The 24146-nt window shown below is 41.4% G+C and overlaps 3 protein-coding genes across 4 annotated transcripts in view; all 3 read right to left on the minus strand.

The window, feature by feature from the left end:
- The window catches only part of LOC142847810 (protocadherin beta-4-like), a 147546-nt gene that overhangs the window by 25903 nt on the left and 97497 nt on the right, over positions 1-24146 (minus strand). The window lies entirely within an intron of this gene.
- LOC142847806 (protocadherin beta-14-like) lies at positions 3278-7948 on the minus strand. Its single transcript, XM_075968901.1, has one exon. The coding sequence runs from the start codon at positions 7655-7657 to the stop codon at positions 5258-5260; it is 2400 nt and encodes a 799-aa protein (XP_075825016.1). The 5' UTR covers positions 7658-7948; the 3' UTR covers positions 3278-5257.
- Positions 11881-24140, minus strand: LOC142847809 (protocadherin beta-18-like). 2 transcript variants are annotated; one of them, XM_075968904.1, is made up of 2 exons: positions 23760-24028; positions 11881-16079 (listed from the first exon to the last, which is right to left on the minus strand). In XM_075968904.1, the coding sequence occupies exons 1-2, from the start codon at positions 23925-23927 to the stop codon at positions 13839-13841; spliced, it is 2409 nt and encodes an 802-aa protein (XP_075825019.1). In that variant the 5' UTR covers positions 23928-24028; the 3' UTR covers positions 11881-13838. The 2 variants fall into 2 exon arrangements, with proteins under 2 accessions (XP_075825019.1, XP_075825018.1); XM_075968903.1 differs by lacking the exon at positions 11881-16079 and having other exon boundaries at positions 20638-24140.

The following is a 24146-nucleotide window of genomic DNA, read 5'->3' on the forward strand; positions in this document are numbered from 1 at the left end:
GTGAGTAACACAATAAATTACTCTCTGATAGAGCTGTGCTGGTGAAATGGTTTAAAATAGAATCCTTCTTTCAAACAGTTCCTGGTCTCTCCTTGAAGACAACAGTAAAACTAAAGATAGTTCAAAGGGCTCCCATGTCAATGACTTTACAAAGATGAGCAAGAGATTCTTAGAAAAATTGAAAATGGCGTCCTAGAGATCCCTCCTAGTCATTATTAGATGCTCTCAGGAAAGGCTGGAAGGATGTGTTTATGCACTTGAAGTTGGGTCTGGTATGTGCAAAATTAAATGGTTGTGTGGGGAACTTGGATACTTTGGGTTAGATAAATGGTACCATTTCCACAGGAATTCTCACAGGAGACTTTCTTGGCTGCAGTAGAAAGTACACACTTAGTATAGAGTAGAGCATGATGTGTCCAGATTCTGACATCAAAAAAAAGTGAAACAGGACTTCGCTAATTTCATTTAGGGCTTCCAAAGGCATGGTTCCAAGCATTTTATTTATCTATTCCATGATTTGCTCAGTGACTGTTTATTAAGTACATACTTGAGCTAGTAATGTGGTAAGTATTAGGGAGTGAATGATAATCAGGCCGAAGCTATTTCAGCTATGCAAAGGGGAGAAAGAAAGAAATGAACACTTAACATGGAGCATAATGGCTGTCTTGATGAGGAAGCTCGTGCTAATATAAGATCATAGAAGAGGATCAACTAACCACAGTTTGGAGGTGGATAAAAGGTTTTCCTGGGGAAAGTATATTTTAAACTGATACATGAGAAATAAGTGGAAGAAATCTAAACAAAAATCACATTTGGCTGGGCTGGAGGCCTAGCTCAGTGCTAAGAGAGCACATGCGAATCCCTGGATCTTTAGGAATGTAAAAACGCGATACTGCAAATCTAAAATGAAAGGTAGGTTCCAAAGGAACTGAAATAAGATCATGGCCATGGCACAGAACAAGAGGAGTTTGGTAAAAGCTGACATTGGAAAAGCAAGCAAAGAATTTATAAGGCATGTCAGTGGAAATGCAAGAACGTTGAAGTTTTCTGAACAGAAAAGTAATATAATCCAGGTTTTATTTTTTTAAAGATAAACATATTTCAGAGTTGAGATTAAACTAGGAAGGAATTATATATTAAAAACCTGGACACAGGTAAGAGCTTGTTGTAATAATAGAGGTAGGAGATGATGGGGGCCTCAACTGAAAATGCAGTAATGCATTTGTACCCACACTGTGGGATAATACGGGATGAAGTGATAGACCAGTCATATGGGGAGTATTCTAGTGAGGAAAAATTACTCCATTTACAAGATTTAAGTATCATATGATGTTAGCGATGTTAACTGGTGGTGTAAACATAGAAAGAAGATATGGAAGAGGGATATGCATGGAGCTGGAAAGGGAACATTTTTCAGTTTAGGAGAAAGGAGATCAGATTGGACAGTGTAATCATCATGTGTTGAAGTTAAATTTCTATTTCCTGCAGTTTTTTAAAAATAAAATTTCTCTTTTTCTTTGGTTTTCTGAAATTCCAGTATGATGTTTATAGACACAAACATCTCTGTAACGTTTCCTTTTAGATTTACAGCAATCTCTTAGATTTGCTTGCTGATGTTTCATTAATTCTAGAAATCCCCAGTCTTTATTTTTTCAGATTCTGTCCTGGTTAAAATTTGCTCATCTGTCTTGCTGGACAGTGGTGGTGCACACCTTTAACTTTATCTGATGGAAGTAGATCTCTGAGTTCAAGGCTAGCCTGGTCTATAGAACAAGTTCCAGGATGGCCAGGTCTTTACAGAGAAACTCTGTCCTAAAGAGAGAGAGAGAGAGAGAGAGAGAGAGAGAGAGAGAGAGAGAGAGAGAGAGAGAGAGAGAGAGAGGAAAAAGAAAACCTCATCTCTCCCTTTGTATGTCTGTTAAAACTTTTACTCTGTCCCGTGTTTACTTTTTCTTTTTTTGTTGAAGTTCTTAAAATGTGTAGCCCAGGCTGACCTCGAACTTGTGCCCCTCCTGCCTCTGCCTCCTTAGACAATCCAACCAGTGTGTACCACCACAGCTGGCATGCCTGCCTGTGTTATTATCATCTTCTCTTGTATTTTCATTGCATTAACTTTTTGAGTTACATAATTTATGATTGTATTTGAATATCTTTTTTGTGAATAAATATTTTGTTGTGATTTTATTGCCTTATTCTGTTTCAAAATTTTATTTTTGATTAATGTGTTTTACATACGGAAGCTTAATTTTGTTCTTATCAAATATGTCATATTAGTGTTGGCATGTCTGTCTGCATGTGGACATGTGCACGACAGAGGTCAGAAGAGGGAGTCAGTTTCCTGGGAGCCAGAGTTACAGTTGAGCAGCCAGAGATGGGTGGTGGGCATGGAATTCCTATTCATAATGCCTGAGCCAATCTCTCTAGCCCCCATCTATCATATTTCACAGATTTTTTGTTACCCACACATTTTCACGTTTAAATTCTATTTCAATTAACATGCTTAGTGTATTGTAGATTGCCTCATGATATTAATTTTACATTCTTTTAAGTTATTTCAGCATTGTTTTTTCCTCCTGGCTCTCATTCTTGGCTTCATGTTTCCTAGGGTATGCAGAGTATTAAAAATACCAAGCAATAGGGTGAGCAATCTATGCTTAGGGAATAATTTATTTTCCCTATTTACCTGCATTTGATGTTATCGGTACCTAACATTACTGCTACAGTGATAGCTAATTAAACTTAAGGCTAAAAAGTCAAGTTCAAGGCTAAAATTCCACACAAGGGCTGGTGCATTTCCAGTTTGCTCTTATCTCACAAATGTTGCTCTTAAGGAACCATACTGACTAATAGGAGGGGCTACTGTAAATGGCTCAGTTTGTTAGAGTTTGGTTTCAGTTGTATAAACCATTGACATGAAGGCTTGAATTTCCCAAGAGTCTACATGGTCCCAGGAAAATAGACACTTTGTAATTATCTCTTTCTCTACATTTCAACAATAAATTTGAGCGGATATATACTAGTGTCTTTTTTGGGGGGGGTTCAAGACAGGCTTCCCTGTGTAGTTCTGGCTGTCCTGGAACTAATTCTTACCAGGCTGGCTTCACACTCACAGAGATCTGCCTGCCCCTGCCTCCCTAGTGTTGGGATTAAAGGTGTGCACCACCACTGTCCAGGGTATATACAAGTGTCTTAATAGCTAATTGTTTCCTGTGAATGCAGACGCTAACATAATGTTAGCCATATATCCACACTACATAGTAGTTATTAGCAGCTCCTCCACTGAATTGTACATCTACAGATTTGAGACCTTATAATTTAAAATATAAACAGGCATTTATCAATTATAAATACAGATTTATTTTTTATGGCTACCTGAGGGAGACCACAAAGTATTAATAATATTTTAAAGTTGCTTTTTTTGTGCATGCCAAAAATTGAGCATCCAAAGTGCACACATACCCATATTTACTCTTTTCTCTAGGAGCTGAGAGTGAAGCCAAGGTTTTGTACCACCTGCTGGGCCCACACAACTAGACATTGTACTTCACAGTTCATTTTTTAAGATCATAGGGAGTCCTTTAGAAATAGAGTCTCAGTCTGTTGGCACTACATAGCATGGTTGTTCTGCCATGTCATGTCCATAGCATGTCATAAGTCCTGCCAACTTATGACAGACTCTTACCTCAGAGCCTCAGGTGTGAGGATTCCAATCCTAATTTTCCATTCTGCTTCTTTGTAATTTTTGAGAATGTGTCTCACGGAGCTCAGGCTGGCTTCACACTCCAGGCTCTTAAGTGCCTCAATTATAAACATATGCCGGTATATCAGGCTCAGTTTCCTTCTTTATTTATTTTTTTAAGGAAAATTCTTACTGTGTAGCTTAAAACAATCTTGAATTGATTATTCTCCACCCCCAGTTGCTTGAGTTACAGATTTGTTCTTCCCTATTAGGCTTATATTACTTCTATTAATGGTTAGGAAAAGTTAGATAAATCTAAGTCATTTTAACAGTTTAAAACCTTAATTTCAGGAGACAGAAAGATAGCTCAGAAGTTAAGAGGACCCAAATTCAATCCTCAGGACCAATTTGGAAGTTTGCAACTGTCTATTATTCCATTTGTAGGGGATCAGACATTCTCACTGAGACAGACATACATACAGGCAAAATACCAATTCACACAAAATAAAAAATAAATTACATTAAAAATATTTAATTACCAGGAAGGTTTTTTCTTTAATTTATTTATTGTGTATACAGTGTTCTGCCTGCATGTATGCCTGCAGGCCGGAAGAGGGCACCAGATCTTATTACCAATGGTTGTGAGCCACCATGTGGTTGCTGGGAATTGAAGTCAGGACCTCTGAGCCATCTCTCCAGTCCTCCTAGGAAGTTTTTATACTGTTTTCTTCTGGTAAAAGACTACTTTACTTAGAATAAGATTATGAACTTATTATCTGCTTTATCAATAAATGATAAAGAGTACCATGAATTTTAACCAAGCAAACGTGTATTTAAAAACAAGCAACAATAACAACAACAACAAAAAAACAAGCAACAGCAGTATCAAGACCTAGAATATTTTGAGAATTAGAAGAAGCGATTAGAAAATAGATAAAGAAAAATTACTTCAACAATCAGTATTTAATGCAGGGCACATGGACAGAAATCAGTTCATGAAAACATGAGTACACAAAGTCCTCCATGACTGGATACAGAGGGGCAGCATTTAAAAAATCTTTTATGATAAAGTAATCTGACAAAGAATACTAATAGTTCAATATAATTTCTACCCAGATACAGCAGCATTTAATATCCCTGCTTGCTGGATTTTATTGTATATTGGAATAACTCCCTTATGTGATGGCATTTGCCCCTTTTTAGTTCCCTCCTCCACTTCCTCCCTCGCGTTCTTTGTTATAGATCCATCCAGAACTGCCTGCCTTGGACCCAACCAGGCACAGTAACCACCAGCTCAACACATTTACTCTCAATACTTCAGTAAGCATTTCCATTTCTGTGTCTTGCTTAACAAACCATAGAACCGTTAACATAAAACTCCGACAAAATAAACAAAAAGTGAAGATTGTTTCTATACATCCTAAACCCCGTAACGATTTTTAAAGCAACTGTGAGAGATACATGTGAAATGAAAACGCATGCAACATCAATAAAATCCTAAAATCCATTGCAGATTAAGAAAAAGAATCACCTGCAATTTGACAATGAAGGTAAAATATTCAGAGTTTAAAGGAGATTTTATTGGATATTAAACCCAAGACTATTCCGAAAGTTCTCCTTTTCCTGCATATTAGAACCAGCATCGTGGAGTTGAAGACTGGGGATGGCTGGCTTCAGGAATTTGAACTCATTAGTCCCAGTACCTCCGGTCAGACATACCTCATACTGGTAGCTCTGGGACAGAGTCCCCGTGCCGCTGATGTCCACCAGATGGCCAGGAAAGTGTCCCTCAGGCACAGAGTAGTCACCCAGAGTGGACGCCCTGGCCCTCCTGCACATCCTCACCCCCACGAACAGAAGCACAGACAAGAGAAAGAGTGAAGACACCGACGCCAAGGCGATAACCAGGTACAGCGTGAGCGCATCCTCGTCCTGGGTGGAGTCGCGCACCACCTCCGGTAGAGGCAGGAAGGGCTGAGAGAAGCCATCAACCAGCAGCACCTGCAGAGTGACACTGGCAGACCGCTGAGGATCGCCATTGTCCTTGACCAGCAGCAGCAGCCTGTGCTTGGGTGCATCGCGCTCACTCAGCAGCCTGGAGGTGCGCACCTCGCCATTGTGAGCCCACACAGTGAACAGTCCAGGCTCCGTGGCCTTCAGCAGCTGGAACGACAACCAGGCATTTTGGCCAGAGTCACTGTCCACTGCCACCACCTTGGTGACCAGGTAGCCGGGTTCTGCCGCTCTGGGCAGCAGCTCAGTGAAGGGCGCAGAGGCGTTCTGCAGCGGGTAGAGCACGAAGGGCGCATTGTCGTTGGCATCCAGCACCAGCACCCGCACCAGCGCCTGGCTACTGAGCGCGGGCGAGCCTTGGTCTGTGGCGCTCACTTGAAACTCGAAGGTCTTCAGGACCTCATAGTCCAGCGCCCTGAGCGCGAACAGCTGCCCATTGTCGGCATTGATGGAGATGAGCGAGGAGAGATCCAGCTGTGGGTCGTGGGTGGGCAGCAGTGAGTAGGTGATGTGGGCATTGGAGCCTGAATCTGAGTCTGTGGCGCTGATGGTGCCTATGTGCAGGGCGGGGCTGTTGTTCTCCTCAACAAAGAGTGTGTAGGAGGTTTGTGTGAAGGCGGGGGCGTTGTCGTTGACATCAGAGACCTGCACTGTTATGGTGTGCTGTGTTGTGAGCCTGGGTGTGCCCAGGTCGGTGACTGTGATGGTGATGTTATACTCAGATCGGCTCTCTCTGTCCAGTGCTTTTTCAGAAAGGAGAGTGAAAAAGTTCTTGAAGGTGGGTTTCAGGATAAATGGAAGGTCGTCCTGAATAGAGCAAAGGATTCTTCCATTGTCCCCAGAATCTTGATCTCGGACACTGAAAAGAGCGACCAGGGTCTCTGAAGCATTCTCTGGAACTGTCTTTGTAATCGATGATATGGTCACTTCCGGTGCGTTGTCGTTTATATCCAATACTTTAACTAAAAGAGTGCATTTTGCTGAAAGACCTCCACCATCTGTTGCTTGAATATTTACAGAGTAGGATTGTATTACTTCAAAATCCAGTAATGATCTCAAGTTGACTTCCCCAGATGTTGGGTTGATTTTAAAGGTTTTTCTAATGCCTTCTGATGCATGCAAAAATGAATATGATATTTTTCCATAATTTCCTATATCTAAATCTGTAGCAGTGATAGCAATAATACTGGAACCAACGGGCGTGTCCTCTGGGACCTGCACCTCATAGAAACTCTGAGCAAACTCAGGAGCATTATCATTGATGTCCATAACCTTTATGAGAACTGATGTTGTCCCAGACCTGGGTGGAGACCCACCATCCAGGGCTGTAAGTGTCAGTCTAAGCTCAGATTCCTCCTCATGATCCAAAGCTCTGTCTAGAACCAGCTCCGGATACATCTTTCCATCACCACTGTCATGAATTTTAACATAGAAATGAGAATTGGGGCTAATGGTGTAGTCCTGGAGACTGTTGCTTCCTACGTCCAGATCTTGTGCGTTCTCAATTAAAAAAGTGGCTCCGATCATTGCACTTTCTGATATTTTAATAGATATTTCCTTGTCCAGGAATGTGGGGGAGTGATCATTTATATCCCTGACATGCAGCTCAGCTCGATAAAACTGTAAAGGGTTTTCCAGTACCACCTGAAAAGGCAGCACGCAGGGCTGGGAGGAGCCACACAGCTCTTCCCGGTCCAGTCTCTCACTCACCAGCATATCTCCGGTCAGCAAATTAAGGTGTAAACGCTTTTTATTATCATCTGACACTACTCTGGCCTCCCTGGAGGACAGCTCCGCTACTCCCAGCCCCAGATCCTTTGCCAGGTTAGCCACAAAAGAGCCAATTTCTGTTTCCTCTGCTACAGAATAGTGCAAAGATTCAGTACTTGCCCTAGACAATCCCAGCAAAACAAAGAAAACCAAGACTTGCCTTTTCTGCAGAATCATCATCCTTCTGGTTCCCATAGTTCCTTCAGGCAATCTCTTTTGTTGCAAAAATTAAATTTGGTTCCAATTTTGATAGAGGAATTTCCGATTTTTCTATTGAAAATCCCTTGGCAGCTCTGTCGGTAAAGCTCCTGAAACATCTCCCTTCTCAACAGGATTGGCTGTTCCCTGGTCCTCTGAATAGTGGAGCCCACAGGGCTATGCACTGTTTCATCTTATCCTATAGCGCCACCAAGTGTCTCTGTGAAGTTTTTCATTTAATATTTATCTCCTAAAATTTTGTGAATATAACTGTGTAGATTATTTAAAAGCTAATTTCACACAGACTATTTTTATTTTTAAATATTCATTAACTATTTCTAATTAGCAAAGTCTTTTACAAACATAATTACAGTATCGTTATCATAATCGATGTATTTAGGCATAATTTTTGGTTATAACTTATAACTTAGTCTGTTTGGCCTCTTCCAATTTTCTACAAAATGTCTCTTGTTGTTGGCCTGTTTGGATTATAACTGAAACAAAGTCCATATTCTCCATGAAATCATTAGTTCTTAGAATGTTCAATTAAAAAAAGACCTACTAAAGTGCCCCAAATAAATAAATGATAATTATTTCAAGGCAATCCTTTAATGGTTACAAATATTTACCTCCTCTCTGGTAAATAATTGTTGGTGTGAGTCCATAATATAATTGGTAACATCACTACATTTTACACACACACACACACACACACACACACACACACACACACACGAATCTGGAAAAATACAGAGCATACTACTTTTGTTAGTAATTAACTTAGTTTAAGTCATGGGAGTATTAGACTTCTTAACTTTACACTTAAAATAGCAGGGTGTATGTAGTGGTGCATGCGATTAATCCCAGTACTCCAGAGGCAGGGTCAAGGGGATCTGTAAGAGTTTGAGGTTAGTCTGGTCTACATAATGAGCTCCATGCCAGGGAAAGCTATGCAGGGAGACATTGTCTGAAAACACACACACACACACACACACACACACACACACACACACACACGAAGATATAATGCACATAAGATGATCTTTTTTATAGAACTTGATGGCTAGAAGAATTGATAAGCTAATAATTAAGATATAACAACTCATAGGTAAAGAATAGTAGAAGCATCTAGAAAAGACAAGTAACTATGACCTAGGAGATAGATACTATTTAGGAACATAGATTCTGGATCCAAGATGTCAACATTAGAATCCTGGTACTGTCACTACCTACCTACAGACCTGTACAAACTGTACCTTTGTTTCCCTACCTATTAAAAATAGGATGCTGATAGCTTTACGTCCCAGGATCATTACCATAGAAACTAATGAGTTGGCGTTTTAAAGAAACCACAAAGAACTAACAACTAAATGTTAAGAGGATAATTAAAATATAGGGAGGCCACTCAGTAGTGGTATGAGTGTGTGGTAGCTTATTGAGACTCTGGTTCAATCTCTCACTCTAAAGCAGTAAGATTGTAAAAATAAAATAAATCACAACATAACCTCAAACATTTTATTTGTATGGAGTATGTAAGGCTTTCCCTTTTTATTAGGCATTGGGAATTATAAGTAATCTAGGGATAATTTAAAGTATATAAGTTGGTGTGTGTAGGGCACGGACAAGTGCTACTCTTGTTGGAAACCAATAGGCATTTGTCAATTTTGTTAGACACAGAACACTATAACCTATGTTCACTTACAGAAAAGAAGGAAAATAAGTAACTTCTTCAAAACAAAAAAAGATCTAGATTCAACATAATTCTCTGAAAGGTAAACGGAATTTCAAGTAAGTTAGGAAAAGTGGAACATACTCTCAAGTCAAGAAAAAAGTAAGCATTAAAATTGTCTATTGTATTTAAGGCAGAATTTGTGGATTACCCTGATAGGTGTCTATTAAAACACACCACTCTTTTACATGCACTCACTTGTGTGGTACGGTGGCTTGGATGGGAATGCCTGCCAAGACTCTTATGTTGAACACTTCGTCTCCAGCTGGTGAAGACCGGACAATAGCTAAAGAGCTGGGGCCTGGCTGACCATGGTTTTGATTAAATAGTACACTGGACCAGGAAATGGAGGCCAGATTGCCAGTTAAAAAGATGGTAGCAGTCCTTATAAGTTTAAATGCCCTAATAACACAAGTCCTTTACTTCCAGTACTTCTTGCCAATCAGAAATTAAACTGTTAATTGGCTTTTATTGTTGAGATTTTTCAAGAAAATTCATTTTTAGAGGTTGTATTTTTTTACAGGTATTTCTAATCAACTTTCCTCCATTGGCTATGGGAAAAGTTTCTTGATTACTTATAATTTATAGGAGTCATCTATTACAAAATTGACCAGCACGGCTTGATTTGAATGCACCGTGTTAAATTTAACTATAACAGAAATATTTGAAGATTGAGAAAAAAATTTGGCTTTAGCAAAACATTTTAGAAGATTGATTGGTTACTCATATACAAGCATGAGAGCTCCAGAAAGTTTGGTAACTCTCCACCAGAGCGAGGAAACACAAAATTCCACCCAGAAATATGGAGATATTGATGCTTATGTATCTGGAAAAGCTTGACAAAAGGTCAGTACCTAGACCAGCTGTTTTGTCTGTAGGGTTCTTTTGCCTTGGCAGTTTGAATTTCTCTTCACAATTTCATCATCATGGATAAGAAAAGATCCAGCTTGCTTGGAATCCTAGGTTTCTAGAGCCATTCTCTATTCTTCAACTTGGATGAAATAGAGACACCATTGTATGGCACCATTTAAAGTTTACAGTTTATATTTTCAGAATTGTGCAGCTCTTACAATTATTTCTAATTTTAAATGCTTCATTATCCCCCATATAAATTGCACCCAGTTAGTCTCCGCTCCTACACATTCCCCCAACCTTAGACAACCACCAAAACACTTTCTGTCTCCATAGATTTGTTTGTTCTCATTATTTTGTATAAAAAATTATAGAATAAGTGATTTTTAAAAATAACAGTTTTTTCATTCAGCATAATATTTTTGAGAGCACTACACCATAACCAGTAGACTGCCAAAGAACATAAAAATTAACACCATATTTTTGAGATTTCCTATGGTGATGTGCTGACTAGTTTATGTCAACTTGACACAGGCTAGAGTCATTGGAGAAAAGGGAGCCTCAGTTGAGAAAATGGTTGCTTAAGATAGGTCTGTAGACAAGCCTGTAGAGAATTTTCTCAATTAGTGATTGAAGTGGTAGGGCCCAGCCCATTGAGGGGAGGGCCACTTCTGGGCTGGTGATCCTGGATTCTATAAGAAAGCATGTTGAACAAGCTTTGGAGAGAAACCCAAAGTGTTGTGGGATATTTGAACACTGTGTGAAGATGCATTGCTATGATTTGTGTAATAAAAAGCTGAATGATAAACAGCTAGGTACAAGGTATAGGCAGAAGAACTCTGGCCCAAGAGAAAACTTTGGGAAGAAGAAAGGCAGAGTCGCTAGCCAGAGACAGAGAGGAAACAGGAGGTGTAAAATGGAAGAGAGGTAATGTCAGGTGGCAGACGCAGATTATTATAAATAGGTTAATTTACGTGATAAGAGCTAGTTGAGATAAGCCTAAGCTAAAAGCCACGCTTTCATAATTAATAACAAGTTTCCTTGTCATTATGCCTGGGCTGTCAGTCCTGATGAGAAAGAACTACTACGACCCAGTGAGCAGCACTCCTCCACGGCCTCTGTTCCAGCTCCTGCCCTGACTTCAATGATGAACAGTGATGAGGAAGAAAAGCCGTATAAACCCTTTCTTCCCTAAGCTGCTTTGGTCATAGTGTTTCATCACAGCAATAATAACCCTAAACGGAGACACTGTTTATCATATTTCACTCATTTTATTGCTCATTAAAATAATTTCCTTATATGGCAATGCCACATTTGGCTTATCTGTTTATCAGTTGATACCTATTTGGGTTGCTTCATTTTTTTTTAGTATTATGTTCAACACTAATTACGTTATGGATGTTTGTTCATAAGTGGTTTTGCATAGATAGAGATATGTTATTTCTTTTAGATAAGTATATAGGAATTGAATTTCTGAGGAATAGAATGTTTATATATTTAATATTTTGAAGAACTGACAAGCTGCTTTCCAAAACAATGTATCATTTTTTAAATTTACAGCACCACTATTCCATTTTCCCCACATTCTGTCAGCACTCATTATGGTCTTGTCTGGCTTTTTCCCTATAGCCACTCTGGCACCCATGAAGTAACTATTTTCAGTATTTTTACTTATGTAATATGTGTATCTTGTCTGGCATGCTATAATTTTGTTTTGGTTTTTTGAGACAGGGTACCTCTGTAGCTTTGGTGCCTGTCCTGGAACTAGCTCTTGTAGGCCAGGCTGGCCTCGAACTCCCAGAGATCCGCCTGCCTCTGCCTCCCGAGTGCTGGGATTAAAGGCGTGCGCCACCACCGCCCGGCTATGCTATAATGTTTTAAGTGATCCTCCAACTCTCTCCACTCAGTACCATAATGACAGGAGGTAATCTTAACACTTGATTTGATTTACTGCTCTTCAGCGAGTTCTTGCTGTAAAGGAGCTTTCATTTAAAGGTGAGAGAGCACACTTCAACTTCTACTTCCCAAAGTAGGAACTTAAATTTAACTAGCCTGTATCCACATTTTGACTGGATGCAAAGATTACATAGTTCAATGGACTGATAATGAAATGACTAGCTTCCAAAAAGGATAAACACTGGGTTGTCTTAGATTTTGGAGGGATCTTAATGAACTAAAATTAGTTAACTAATATACAGTGTTAAATATCTTCACGAGGAAGTTAACTCTAGTCTATGGGACTGGAGGCATCATTACTTAGTTCTTCCCCCATTCTTACCGTCATGCCTTACTGTCTTTCTCTTCCATGATGACCCATTTTCTCACTGCATTTTCCTACTTCTATACATACAGACTACTTTAGGCTTTTTGGAAAACTTCATCTCCCAACCTTTACATTTTTTCCTGTAGTGTTATCCGACCATTAATGGCAAGAACATTATAGGCTGGTCCTTCTCAACACAAGATAAAACTCCCTTCTGTGTTGGTTGAATTTTATTTTTTTTAAAATTAGAACCGAAATAGTAATCTCTTGAAACTACACATATATAACACTTTTATACATCCAAAAAAAGTGGTCACCAAACTTTTGGCTGATACTCCTCAGTAGAGTTTGCGACCTACTTGGTGTCTTGTGACCATATCAGAAAGTTTAAGCGATAGAATAATATAGGAAATTTCAAGCTCACAAGTAGACTAAGTACAGAGCACAAAATATTTCTTCCTTTTAGGTTTGAATGTTGGAAAATACACACAGCATAACTTTACATGTGAATCAGCACATGCTTGTTTATTTCAGGGAGAAAATAATCAAAATTATATATTATCTCACAAGCTCTTTTTCTCCTATCCAAACTACTGTTTGGGTGCCTATGTACACCTGACTTACATTCTGACCTTGTGACATTAGTAAGACATTAGTAAAATGAAGGCCTCATATTCCAGGATTCTGTAAGTGGCCACAGTATTCATGCACCTACCCAGTCACCTTCCTGAACGCATACGGCAGAGTTATTAAGAACATCATCACTGTCCCCGCTTGTTTATTCTGCGCTGTCATTTATCTGGGAACCTATCACTGAGCCATCCCCAGACCCACTATGGGCTCCTTTTCAATGGGCCTAATGGTTGGATCACAGTATAGATTTTCCAATATATCAATATACCGAACAGTAACAAACCTTCAAACATAATCTCTAAACCAGGATGGTTTTAAAATAAACTTACTTGAAAATAGTATCCACAATAGTAAGCCTCAAGAAAAAGCACAAAGAGAGAGTCAAGGAAAGATAATGCCTGAAGGTTTCAACTACTTCTGAAGTGGTCTGTTTATTTCATCAAAGCAAAGCGGAGGTGAAAGTGCAGCTGGGAAAGACAGATGGAGTGGATTTGTGGGGTTTAAGGAAGTAAACTCTTTTACCAGTTAGGATATCCTACAGAACAGGCCACAGTTTAAACATTACCATCTTATTACAAGCACTGATATAAAATGAAGAGAGGGAGGGACATAACTAGATGCAAACATTAGGAGATTTGAAGATCATGCAAATTGGGAGAAATACATATTGTTTTGGGATAGTTATAAAATGAAATATAGCATCAGCTGCTGTCACTAAATAACCCCAAAGTATTGCGTAAAGTAGGACTTTCCTCCATATCTTTCTTGGGGAACTGGAGTGGTAGATTGGGAGAAACTGGCTTCAGGAATTTGAACTCATTTGTGCCAGTACCTCCCATTAGACATACCTCATACTGGTAGCTCTGTGACAAGGTCCCCGCCCCACTGATATCCACCAGGTGGCCAGGAAAGTGTCCATCAGGCACAGAACGACCACCCAGAGAGGCCGCCCTGGCCCTTCTGCACAGCCTCACCCCCACAAACAGCAGCACAGATAAGAGGAAGACCGAAGACACGGACGCTAAGGCAATGACCAGGTACAGTGTGAGTGCGTCCTCATCTTGGGCGGGGTCGCGCACCACCTCCGGTAGAGGCAGGTAGGGCTGAGAGAAGCCATCCACCAGCAGCACATGCAGAGTGACACTGGCAGACCGCGGAGGATCGCCATTGTCCTTGACCAGCAGCAGCAGCCTGTGCTTGGGCACATCGCGCTCACTCAGCAGTCTGGAGGTGCGCACCTCGCCATTGTGAGCCCACACGCTGAACAGTCCGGGTTCCGTGGCCTTGAGCAGCTGGAATGACAACCAGGCATTCTGGCCAGAGTCGCGGTCCACAGCCACCACCTTGGTGACCAGGTATCCTGGCTCTGCCGCCCTAGGCAACAACTCTGTGAAGGGAGCAGAGGCGTTCTGCAGCGGGTAGAGCACGAAGGGCGCATTGTCATTGGCGTCCAGCACGTGGACCCGCACCAGCGCCTGGCTGCTGAGCGCAGGCGAGCCTTGGTCTGTGGCGCCCACGTGGAACTCAAAGGTCTTCAATGCCTCGTAGTCTAGTGCCCTGAGAGCGAACAGCTGCCCGTTGTCGGCATTGATGGAGATGAGAGAGGAGAGATCCAGCTGCGGGTCGTGGGTGGGCATCAGTGAGTAGGTGATGTGAGCATTGGAGCCTGAGTCTGAGTCTGTGGCGCTGATGGTGCCTATGTGCAGGGCGGGGCTGTTGTTCTCGTGGACAAACAGGGTGTAGGAGCTTTGTGTGAAGGCGGGGGCGTTGTCGTTGGCGTCGGACACCTGCACTGTTATGGTGTGCTGGGTTGTGAGCCTGGGTGTGCCCATGTCGCTGACTGTGATGGTGATGTTGTACTCAGCTCTGCTCTCTCTGTCCAGCGCTCCCTCCGTTTCTAAGTGGTAGTAATTTTCAATTGATGACTTTAGGACAAACGGGAGGTCCTCTGGAATAGAACAGACCATTCTGCTGTTCTCTCCTGAGTCCTTGTCTTGGATACTAAAAACCATAACTAATGTCTCTGGGGTATTTTCTGGGATTGGACTGGTAAATGATGACACAGAAATTTCCGGAGAATTATCATTCACATCCATCACCTGAATTCTTACTGTAGATTTCCCAAAAAGTCCTCCTCGATCAGTAGCTTTAATGATTATTGAGTAGGATTCGGTTGTTTCAAAGTCCAAATAGCCTATTAAGCTTATTTCTCCAGAGTTTTTATTGATTGCAAATGTCTTTTGAATATCCTCTGACGCATGAGAAAAGGCATAGGATACTTCACCATTAATTCCCGAGTCTAGATCCCAAGCCGATGCAGTGATAACCAGTGAGCCAAGGATGCTATCCTCTGGAATCTTCACTTCATAGAACATATGCTCAAACTCAGGGGAGTTGTCATTAATATCTATGACTTCCACTCGAACCAAGGCAGTCCCAGATCTGGGCGGAGTCCCACCATCCAAAGCAGTGAGGATGAGACTGAGCTCCTGCTGCTCCTCATAATCCAGTGCCTTGTCCAAAACTAACTCTGGGTATTTCCTGCCATCAGGATTAACTCTCATCGTAATGTGGAAATGAGAGCTCTGACTTATCACATAATTCTTCACAGCATTGGTTCCTACATCTAAATCTGTCGCGCTTTCTAGTAGGAACACAGCACCAACAGGGCTATTCTCCGGGATTTCTAGAACCATTTCCTTTTCCAGGAATATGGGGGAATTGTCATTGATATCCCTTACCTGCAGCTCAACTTGCAAAATCTGTAAGGGATTTTTCATTAACACCTGGAAATGCAGCACGCAGGGCTCGGTGGAGCCGCACAGCTCCTCTCTGTCTAGCGGTTCGCTCAGGAGCAAATCTCCTGTATTTGTGTTCAGTTGCAAAGGCAGTCTGTTATCCTTAGAGACCACTTGAGCTCCCCGTGAAGACAGCTCACCCACCTCGAGCCCCATGTCTTTTACCAAATTGCCTACCAAGGCCCCACTCAGCGTCTCCTCCACCACTGAAAGTCTCCCAGGCTCAGCGTGTGCTTGAGACATTCCCAGCAAAACAAAGAGAAGCAGGACTTGCCTTGTCTGCAGATGGCTTCCTCCTCTGTTCTCCATAGCTCCTTTCCAGCAGGCTTCTGAAAGAATCACTTCTGCTCCACCACACAGTTCTGTAAGCTGCGCCCCTTGATCTGTCCACAGAATCCTTAGAATCCGAAGGATAAACGGTCTCTAGGTAGCACCTTCACGACTTGCTTTTTCTTCCCAGTTTTCCGTGCTCAGTGGGGCTGAGGGTCCGTAGCATTTAATGTAATTTTTTTCTGTAACATTATCCTGCAGCGCCACCATGTGTCTTCTCAGGTTTTCAGTTAGATGAATGCTACTTAAATTCCATTTACATCGAATGTCCCTCGGAGACAAATATTTACTGTTTATGTGGTTACTAGTATATTTTTCATCAGTGTTCTCTGTAATTTATGATGATGTTACTATTTGTTTTAAAGCATGTATTAAGTATCTCAGGAATATAACATTGTTAAGATTAACTCATCCCTTCCCACTAGGCCTTCCTTAGTTGGAAAGGAAAAGCAAAAGTGTTTATGAGAAGTGTTAGAGGTAATCTTGGGTTATGAAACTGGATTAGTCAGGAGAGGGTACACATTAAGAAACATATTATTTAAATTCATAGTTTTGTTTCATTTTCTTGCAAGTGACAAAAATTCAGTAAGTGGTTCACAAATGTGGTGTTTTATGTAAAGTATACTATTACTCCTAACACTGATCTCCCTCAGGTCCCCAAGATATTCTGCTGACATAGAAGTTCAGGGACAAAAAAAAAGAAATTTCCTTTCCTAAAGAGAGTGAAAATTTAACAGCGGATGACACAAATAATGCCATGTTCTGGCTAATGAAGCACTCACTACGCAGTTACACAAATACAGCATCATAGGGAGAGCTTTTAGTCACAGAGTTTGAATACTTACCCTTTTATTGTTTAACCCCAAATAGTATCATCTCTGAAACTAGGGAGTGTCCCTAACTGAAGTAACGCTTGCTACTAAAGGAGGAAAGTGTTGGGAACAGATGCTAGATGTTCATCAGCGATGTCCACTGTTGAAAGTTGCAAAAGTACCCAGCAATGGATGAAATAGCTGTAGTTGAGAAATAATGTTTGAATTGAATTTTTAAGAATTTAAGTTCTATATATAGCTGAAAAAGAAAATGAACCAACACAAAAGATAGAAACTGAAAGGTAGGTGTGCTGGCGACATGCAGTTATTCTTCTGCCTTTGAAATACCCATCAAGTGGACGGGGACGTAGCAGTTTAGAGAACTCACATAAGTAATGTGCACACGTGAGTTTAAAGACAGAAAACAGATGGGAGAAGCTTACTACAAAGTTCCAGGAAATGGCTAAAAGTCCATCACTGGAGTTAGGGCAAATGGCAGGTTTGTCTCTCATAACACCATTCACATTCTAAATTTAGAAAAACTGGAAGTTTAAAGTTAATCATGAGATGAACAATTTATTATTTGAAGGTGTATTTACAGTAGTGTTGAATTCTCTGTTCGCTGTGTCTACAGAGATAGCAAAGTCACTCAAGGTAAAGAATGGATACTTGATTCAGAGAGATCAGCAAACTTTCTCTAGCCTTTGACACATAAGTACTGCTGAATAAAAAGTATGAAATTAAACTAAAGGAAAGGAGAACTTGAGAGTTTTGAGTGGTGAGATTTCAAGTCTCTTCTGAAGCGATGCTCTCAGACTGTGGGAAACAAGGTCTATTGCAGACACATGATCCCACACCATAGGCAGTCTAGAAGGCTAAGCTGGAAAGTAGGGGAGCACAAATTCTTACACTTACCAATGTCGTGGGTCTGCCTACATAATACCTGTGGTCCCAATACTCAGGAGGAGGAGTCACAAAGATTGCACATTTTAAGCTACCCTGTACTAATAGTTGAGACCCTGCTTCAAGAGTTAAAAAGAAAACAGACAAGATTAGGGGACTTAAATGTCCCATACAAACTACATAATTTGGGTAAATTTCTTCAACTTCTCTGACACATTCTTAATTTTTAAAATGACTATAAAGCATTAATAATGCTGTTCAAGTATATCTTTGGGATATATTCTAAGAGGGCAAATTACAGATAAGAAAACATTGTATTTCCAATGAATACTGCTTTAAAAATTTAGCAGAACCAAAAAATGTTCTATAAGTGTTTACATGCCAAAAGGAAAGCTTACATACAAAGATCAAATGATTAGATGAGCAGTGAAGGAAAGTAGAGCCAGAAGCAAATAGGAAATAGAAAGGGTGAGATGCTTAGAATTTTACAGAACCAGTCCAGTTGGTCAAATATTTAATCAAAATTTTTAGAAAATACAGGAAAGAAATTATAGCAAAACAAAATGAAATTTTCTCTGAACCAAGAGTCTGAACTCTGACAGAGTATTTCCTTGTGAAAATGTTAACAAGTAGTTTCTGCTATGGTATTTTCAGACTACTGAGGGTAGGTTTTCCAATGCTTCCGGAATGAATGGAAAAAATATTGCAGAAAATGAGATACACTTTAGAATGGAATTTTCCTTATGAAAAGTGCATCTACACAATTAAGAAAAAGAAAAGTATTGTAAGGAGCCCGCTTGTTTGTTCCCAACTGCTGAGCCCCAAAATAATCACACAGAAACTATATTATTTGTAACAGCGTTTGGCCAATAGCTTAAGCTTATTTCTGGCTAACTCATATCTTAACTTATCCAATCTCCATTCATCTGTGTATCACAACAAGGCTTTGGCTTACCTAGTAAAGTTCTAGTGTTTGTCTTCTGCAGGACTAAATGGCTTCTCACTGACTCTGCCTTCTTTCTCCCAGCATTCAGTTTAGTTTTCCCCACCTAGATAAGTTCTGCCTTCCTATAGGCCAAAGCAGTTCTTCTATTCATTAACCAATAAAAGCAACACATAGCCAAAAGGACCTGAGAAAGAATTCTGAGAAAGAAAATTTCAAATTGTACTTTTATACCCAAACAAACTATCAATCAAATGAAAAGATTGCTGCACTATGTAAAGTACCAAAAGTTGTTTTTATAAAACTACCTCTGCATCTGTATTAATGAAATTGGGTTCCAACAAAGTAAGAAAGTAAACTGAGAAATGATATTGGGCTCCATAAAAGGTGGACAGTGTGTGGCAAATATTAAAAGCATGACATCCTCTCCACTATTGCTAGGGGTCTTAGCTGGAGTCATCCCTGTGGAGAGGCTGCCTGAACTGGCCATATACTGTAATCAGATTGGTGACTACCCTAATTGTCATCAGAGAGCCTTTATCCAGGAACTGATGGAAGCAGATGCAGAGATCCATAGCCAAGCACCAGGCCAAACTCTGGGTGTCCTCCTGAAGAAAGGGAGGAGGGATTGTATGAGCCAGGGAAGGTCATGACAGAGGAACTCACAGAGACAGATGACCTGTGCTAGTTGGAGAACATGGACTCTGGACCAACTGTTAGGGAGCTTGCATGAGACCAACCTAGGCCCTCTGCATGTGTGTGACAGTTATGTAGCTTGATCTGTTTGTAAGACTCCTAGCAGTGAGATCGGGTGCTTAGCTGGCTTTTGGGGACTTGTTTGCCATACTGGATTACTTTGCCCAGCCTTAATGCAGGGGAAGGAGCTCGGTCCTCCCTCAACTTGAGGTGCCAGGCTTTGTTAATGCCCATGGGAGGCCTGCCCTTTTCTGAATGGAAAAGGAGTGAATGGGGAGCAGAATAGATGGGAGTCAGGGGAAGGGAATGGGGGGAAAAGAGGGAGGGGAACTGCAGTTGTTAGGTAAAAAAAATGAAAAAAGTTATAAATAAAAAAAACAGGACAGCCATTTGGTAAACACTCTAAATGAAGAAAAACTATGAATAAAAGATCTATAGGAAACAAACAGATTTTTTGTATATGGTGTTTGAATATTTGAAGGCAAAAAGAGGACTATGATGTGAAAAATCAGTAGAAAGAAGGAAGGGTACAGCTTATGGTAACCACTTCTTTATTTGCTCACTTAGCCTGGAATGAGAGGGGCAGAAAATCACTAGCAGTAAATGGAAATGTAGCCAAATCTAAGGGCAGCTATCAGGTCTGGGAAAGATGTTTTCAAGAAAGGAAATATAATGATACTGCACTACTAAGTGTACATAAGAAACCCAGCTAGATGGACATTAATATTAGTTTTATTTCAGAGATGGTACTCATCTAGTAGTCTTGGTTTTGATCCATAGAAGCCCACAGAAACAAAACTGGCAACACTTTCTGAGAATTATACCAGGAAACGAGAAGAAGGGAAATACACACCTTTTGTGTGTGTGTCTATTAATGGGAAATAAGAACTGTAAATCCTTTTGTAACGAGTTGGTAACACATAAAAGTTGACTATCAAGATAAAGCCGTCTAAACACATCACCTGGAAGTAGATCACACTTGAAGAACTGTGTAGAAAGGGGCTGGAGATCAAAATTATTTTTCTATAACCTTTAATTTATCTCAATTTTTAAATTGGACAGTTCTTTAAGTATCAATATAAAATGAAAAGTATGTTTCCAACAGTCCATAAATATTACCACACAGAAATGTAAATGTGTTCAAATTTATGTTGATTTTCATGCAGATTATTACACTGTATTTTATTATATGACACAATCTGTTTTATATGACAGCAAGCATGAACACCAGAAAGAACTCTTGAGGAAGGAGAGAAAGGGTAATGAAATAGCTGTGACAGAAAGCAGAATGGGGGACCTGCAGGGAGAAGGAAGGGAACCAGGGGAACAGCAGAAGTTAGGAATGAATGAAACCTCTGTTTGCAGAAGTCATGCTGAAACCCATTAAATAGTATGCTAACATGGGAATCATCAGAATATTTAAAATCATAAACAATGGGGAAGGAGCAAGGGGAGTAATGGGAGCTGCAGGAAGACGGAGCAGGAGGTTATAAAAAACAAAATGCCTGACATAGATGCATGAAATTGTCAAAGTCAAAGAGTTAAAATACTAGACTTTTAAAAAATGACTAGCTAGAGGTAGAGCTCAATGGCAGAGCACTTGCTTAGCATGCAAAACACTTGGATTAGTGATTAGCAAGAAAAGAAAAGAAAACAATAAAACCCCCAAATCTCAATTTTCTGTAATGAGAAATAACATCAAATTATTGTGCGCTATGAAAGAACCAAACCTAAAACTTAAAGTGGTACATATTCTATTAAAAATAATCACTACTGTAAAAACATTGGAAGAATGTAAATGTGACCTACTTGGAAGTTGAAAATGAAGTTGTGTTGTCTTGAGTTGCAACTACTGCACAACTAAACTAGCATTCATATGGCTGTACCATACATTAAATGGATGAAACATACTCAAAAGTAGAGGCATCAAAATATGGGCTTTTCTTCACCATTGCTCTGGGAGCCATGAGCATGAACATCGGGATGTATTATTGGTTTCAGGAACTTGAAATCATTGGTATCAGAAGAGCCTCCCATCAGACACACATCATATTGGTAGCTTTGGGACAGGGTGCCCATGCCGCTGAAATCTACCAGGTGGCCAGGAAAATGTCCCTCCGGCACTGAGCAGGCCCTCAGCGAGGATGTCCTGGCCCTCCTGCACAGTCTCACCCCCACAAACAGCAGCACAGACAAGAGGAAGAGCGAAGACACAGATGCCAAGGCGATAACCAGGTACAGCGTGAGCGCATCCTCATCTTGGGGAGGGTCGCGCGCCACCTCAGGCAGAGGCAGGTAGGGCTGAGAGAAGCCATCCACCAGCAGCACATGCAGAGTGACACTGGCAGACCGCGGAGGATCGCCATTGTCCTTGACCAGCAGCAGCAGCCTGTGCTTGGGCGCATCGCGCTCACTCAGCAGCCTGGAGGTGCGCACCTCGCCATTGTGAGCCCATACGCTAAACAGCCCTGGCTCCGTGGCCTTGAGCAGCTGGAATGACAGCCAGGCATTCTGGCCAGAGTCGCGGTCCACAGCCACCACCTTGGTGACCAGGTATCCTGGCTCTGCCGCCCTGGGCAGCAGCTCTGTGAAGGGCGCAGAGGCGTTCTGCAGAGGGTAGAGCACAAAGGGCGCATTGTCGTTGGCGTCCAGCACCAGCACGCGCACCAGTGCCTGGCTGCTGAGCGCGGGCGAGCCTTGGTCTGTGGCGCCCACGCGAAACTCAAAGTTCTTTAGGGCCTCGTAGTCCAGCGCCCTGAGCGCGAACAGCTGTCCATTGTCGGCATTGATGGAGATGAGCGAGGATAGGTCCAGCTGTAGGTCTTGGGTGGACAGCAGCGAGTAGGTGATGTGGGCATTGGAGCCTGAGTCTGAGTCTGTGGCGCTGATGGTGCCTATGTGCAGGGCGGGGCTGTTGTTCTCCTGGACAAACAGGGTGTAGGAGCTTTGTGTGAAGGCGGGGGCGTTGTCGTTGACATCAGAGACCTCCACTGTTATGGTGTGCTGGGTCATGAGCCTGGGTGTGCCCAAGTCCGTGACTGTGACAGTGATGTTATATTGTGATCTGGTCTCTCTATCCAGAGCTCCTTCTGTCATTAGGATGTAAAAATTATCTACAGAAGGTCTTAGAAGGAAAGGCAGATTTTCTTGAATGTAGCAAATGGTCTTTCCATTTTCTCCAGAGTCTCTGTCGTTGATCCTAAAAACTGCCAGCACGGTTTCGGGAGAGTTCTCAACAACTTCGTTGACTAGTGATGATATGATCAGTTCTGGGGAGTTGTCATTGATGTCTAAAACATGAACTAAAACAGTACATCTAGCAGAAAGGCCTCCACCATCAACTGCCTGTATATTTAACTTATAGGACTTTACTAACTCATAATCAAGCAAGGCTTTGAGCACGATTTCACCCGAGAAAGGGTTGATTTGAAAGGTTGCTCGAATATCTTCGGAAGCATCAAAAAACGAATAGGATATTTCTGCATTGACTCCTGAGTCCACATCTTCTGCAGAGACTTTAACAAGAGGAAGTCCTACGGGGCTATTTTCTGGAGCCTGGGTTTGATAAAGTTCCTGGGAAAACTGCGGGGCATTGTCATTGATGTCCAAGACCAGAATACGTACAGTGGCTGTTCCTGACCTGGGTGGAGACCCGCCATCAAATGCGGTGAGTATTAAACTGAACTCCCGCTCTTCTTCCCAATCTAGAGGTTTTTCTAGCACCAGCTCTGGGTATATCACCCCTTCGTCGCTGTCATGAATTGTGATATGAAAAGGCGAGTTGGGGCTGATGGTGTAGTTTTGGATGCCATTGCGTCCTGCATCTGAGTCTAGTGCTCTTTGTAATCGAAACGCTGCTCCTATGGCTGTGATTTCTGGTATTTTTAAAATCATCTCTTTGTCCTGAAAGGCGGGTGAGTGATCATTTATATCCACGATTCTCAGCTCAGCCCGGTAAATCTGAAAGGGGTTATCCATTAAAATTTGGAAATAGAGTATGCAGGGCTCTGTGGAGCCACACAGCTTCTCCCGGTCCAGTTTCTCATTTGTGAGCAAATCTCCAGTGTGAAAATCCAGGAGCAAACGCTGTTTGTTATCATCAGAAACCACCCTAGTTCTCTTTGCAGCCAGCGCTTCCACCCCTAGCCCCAGTTCCTTTGCCAGATTCGCCACAAAGGATCCCCTTTCTGTTTCCTCGGTTACAGAATAACGTGCAAACTCAGAGCCTGCCAAACACAGTTCCCAGAACAGAAAGAGAAATAATAGCACTTGCCTTTGTCTGGGGAAGCGTGACCCTCTGGCTGCCATTGTTTCTTCTTTCCTCACTACAGGCCCCAGCCAGAGCTCTCAGCAGTCATAAACCTCAGACGTTCCACTTAGATGGAAGGATCTAGGATATTTTCTTCCTTCCTCAGTCTTGAGGAGCCTCAGCTTTTGTCCCAGTGGTCAGGATTTTCCTTTTTTGTCTTGTGACTTCGGGTGCAGCCTCAGTTAAATTTTCCTTGCGTCTCTTTAGCCTGCAGCGCC

The sequence above is a fragment of the Microtus pennsylvanicus genome, chromosome 4 (assembly GCF_037038515.1).
Source record: "Microtus pennsylvanicus isolate mMicPen1 chromosome 4, mMicPen1.hap1, whole genome shotgun sequence".
NCBI lineage: Eukaryota > Metazoa > Chordata > Mammalia > Rodentia > Cricetidae > Microtus > Microtus pennsylvanicus.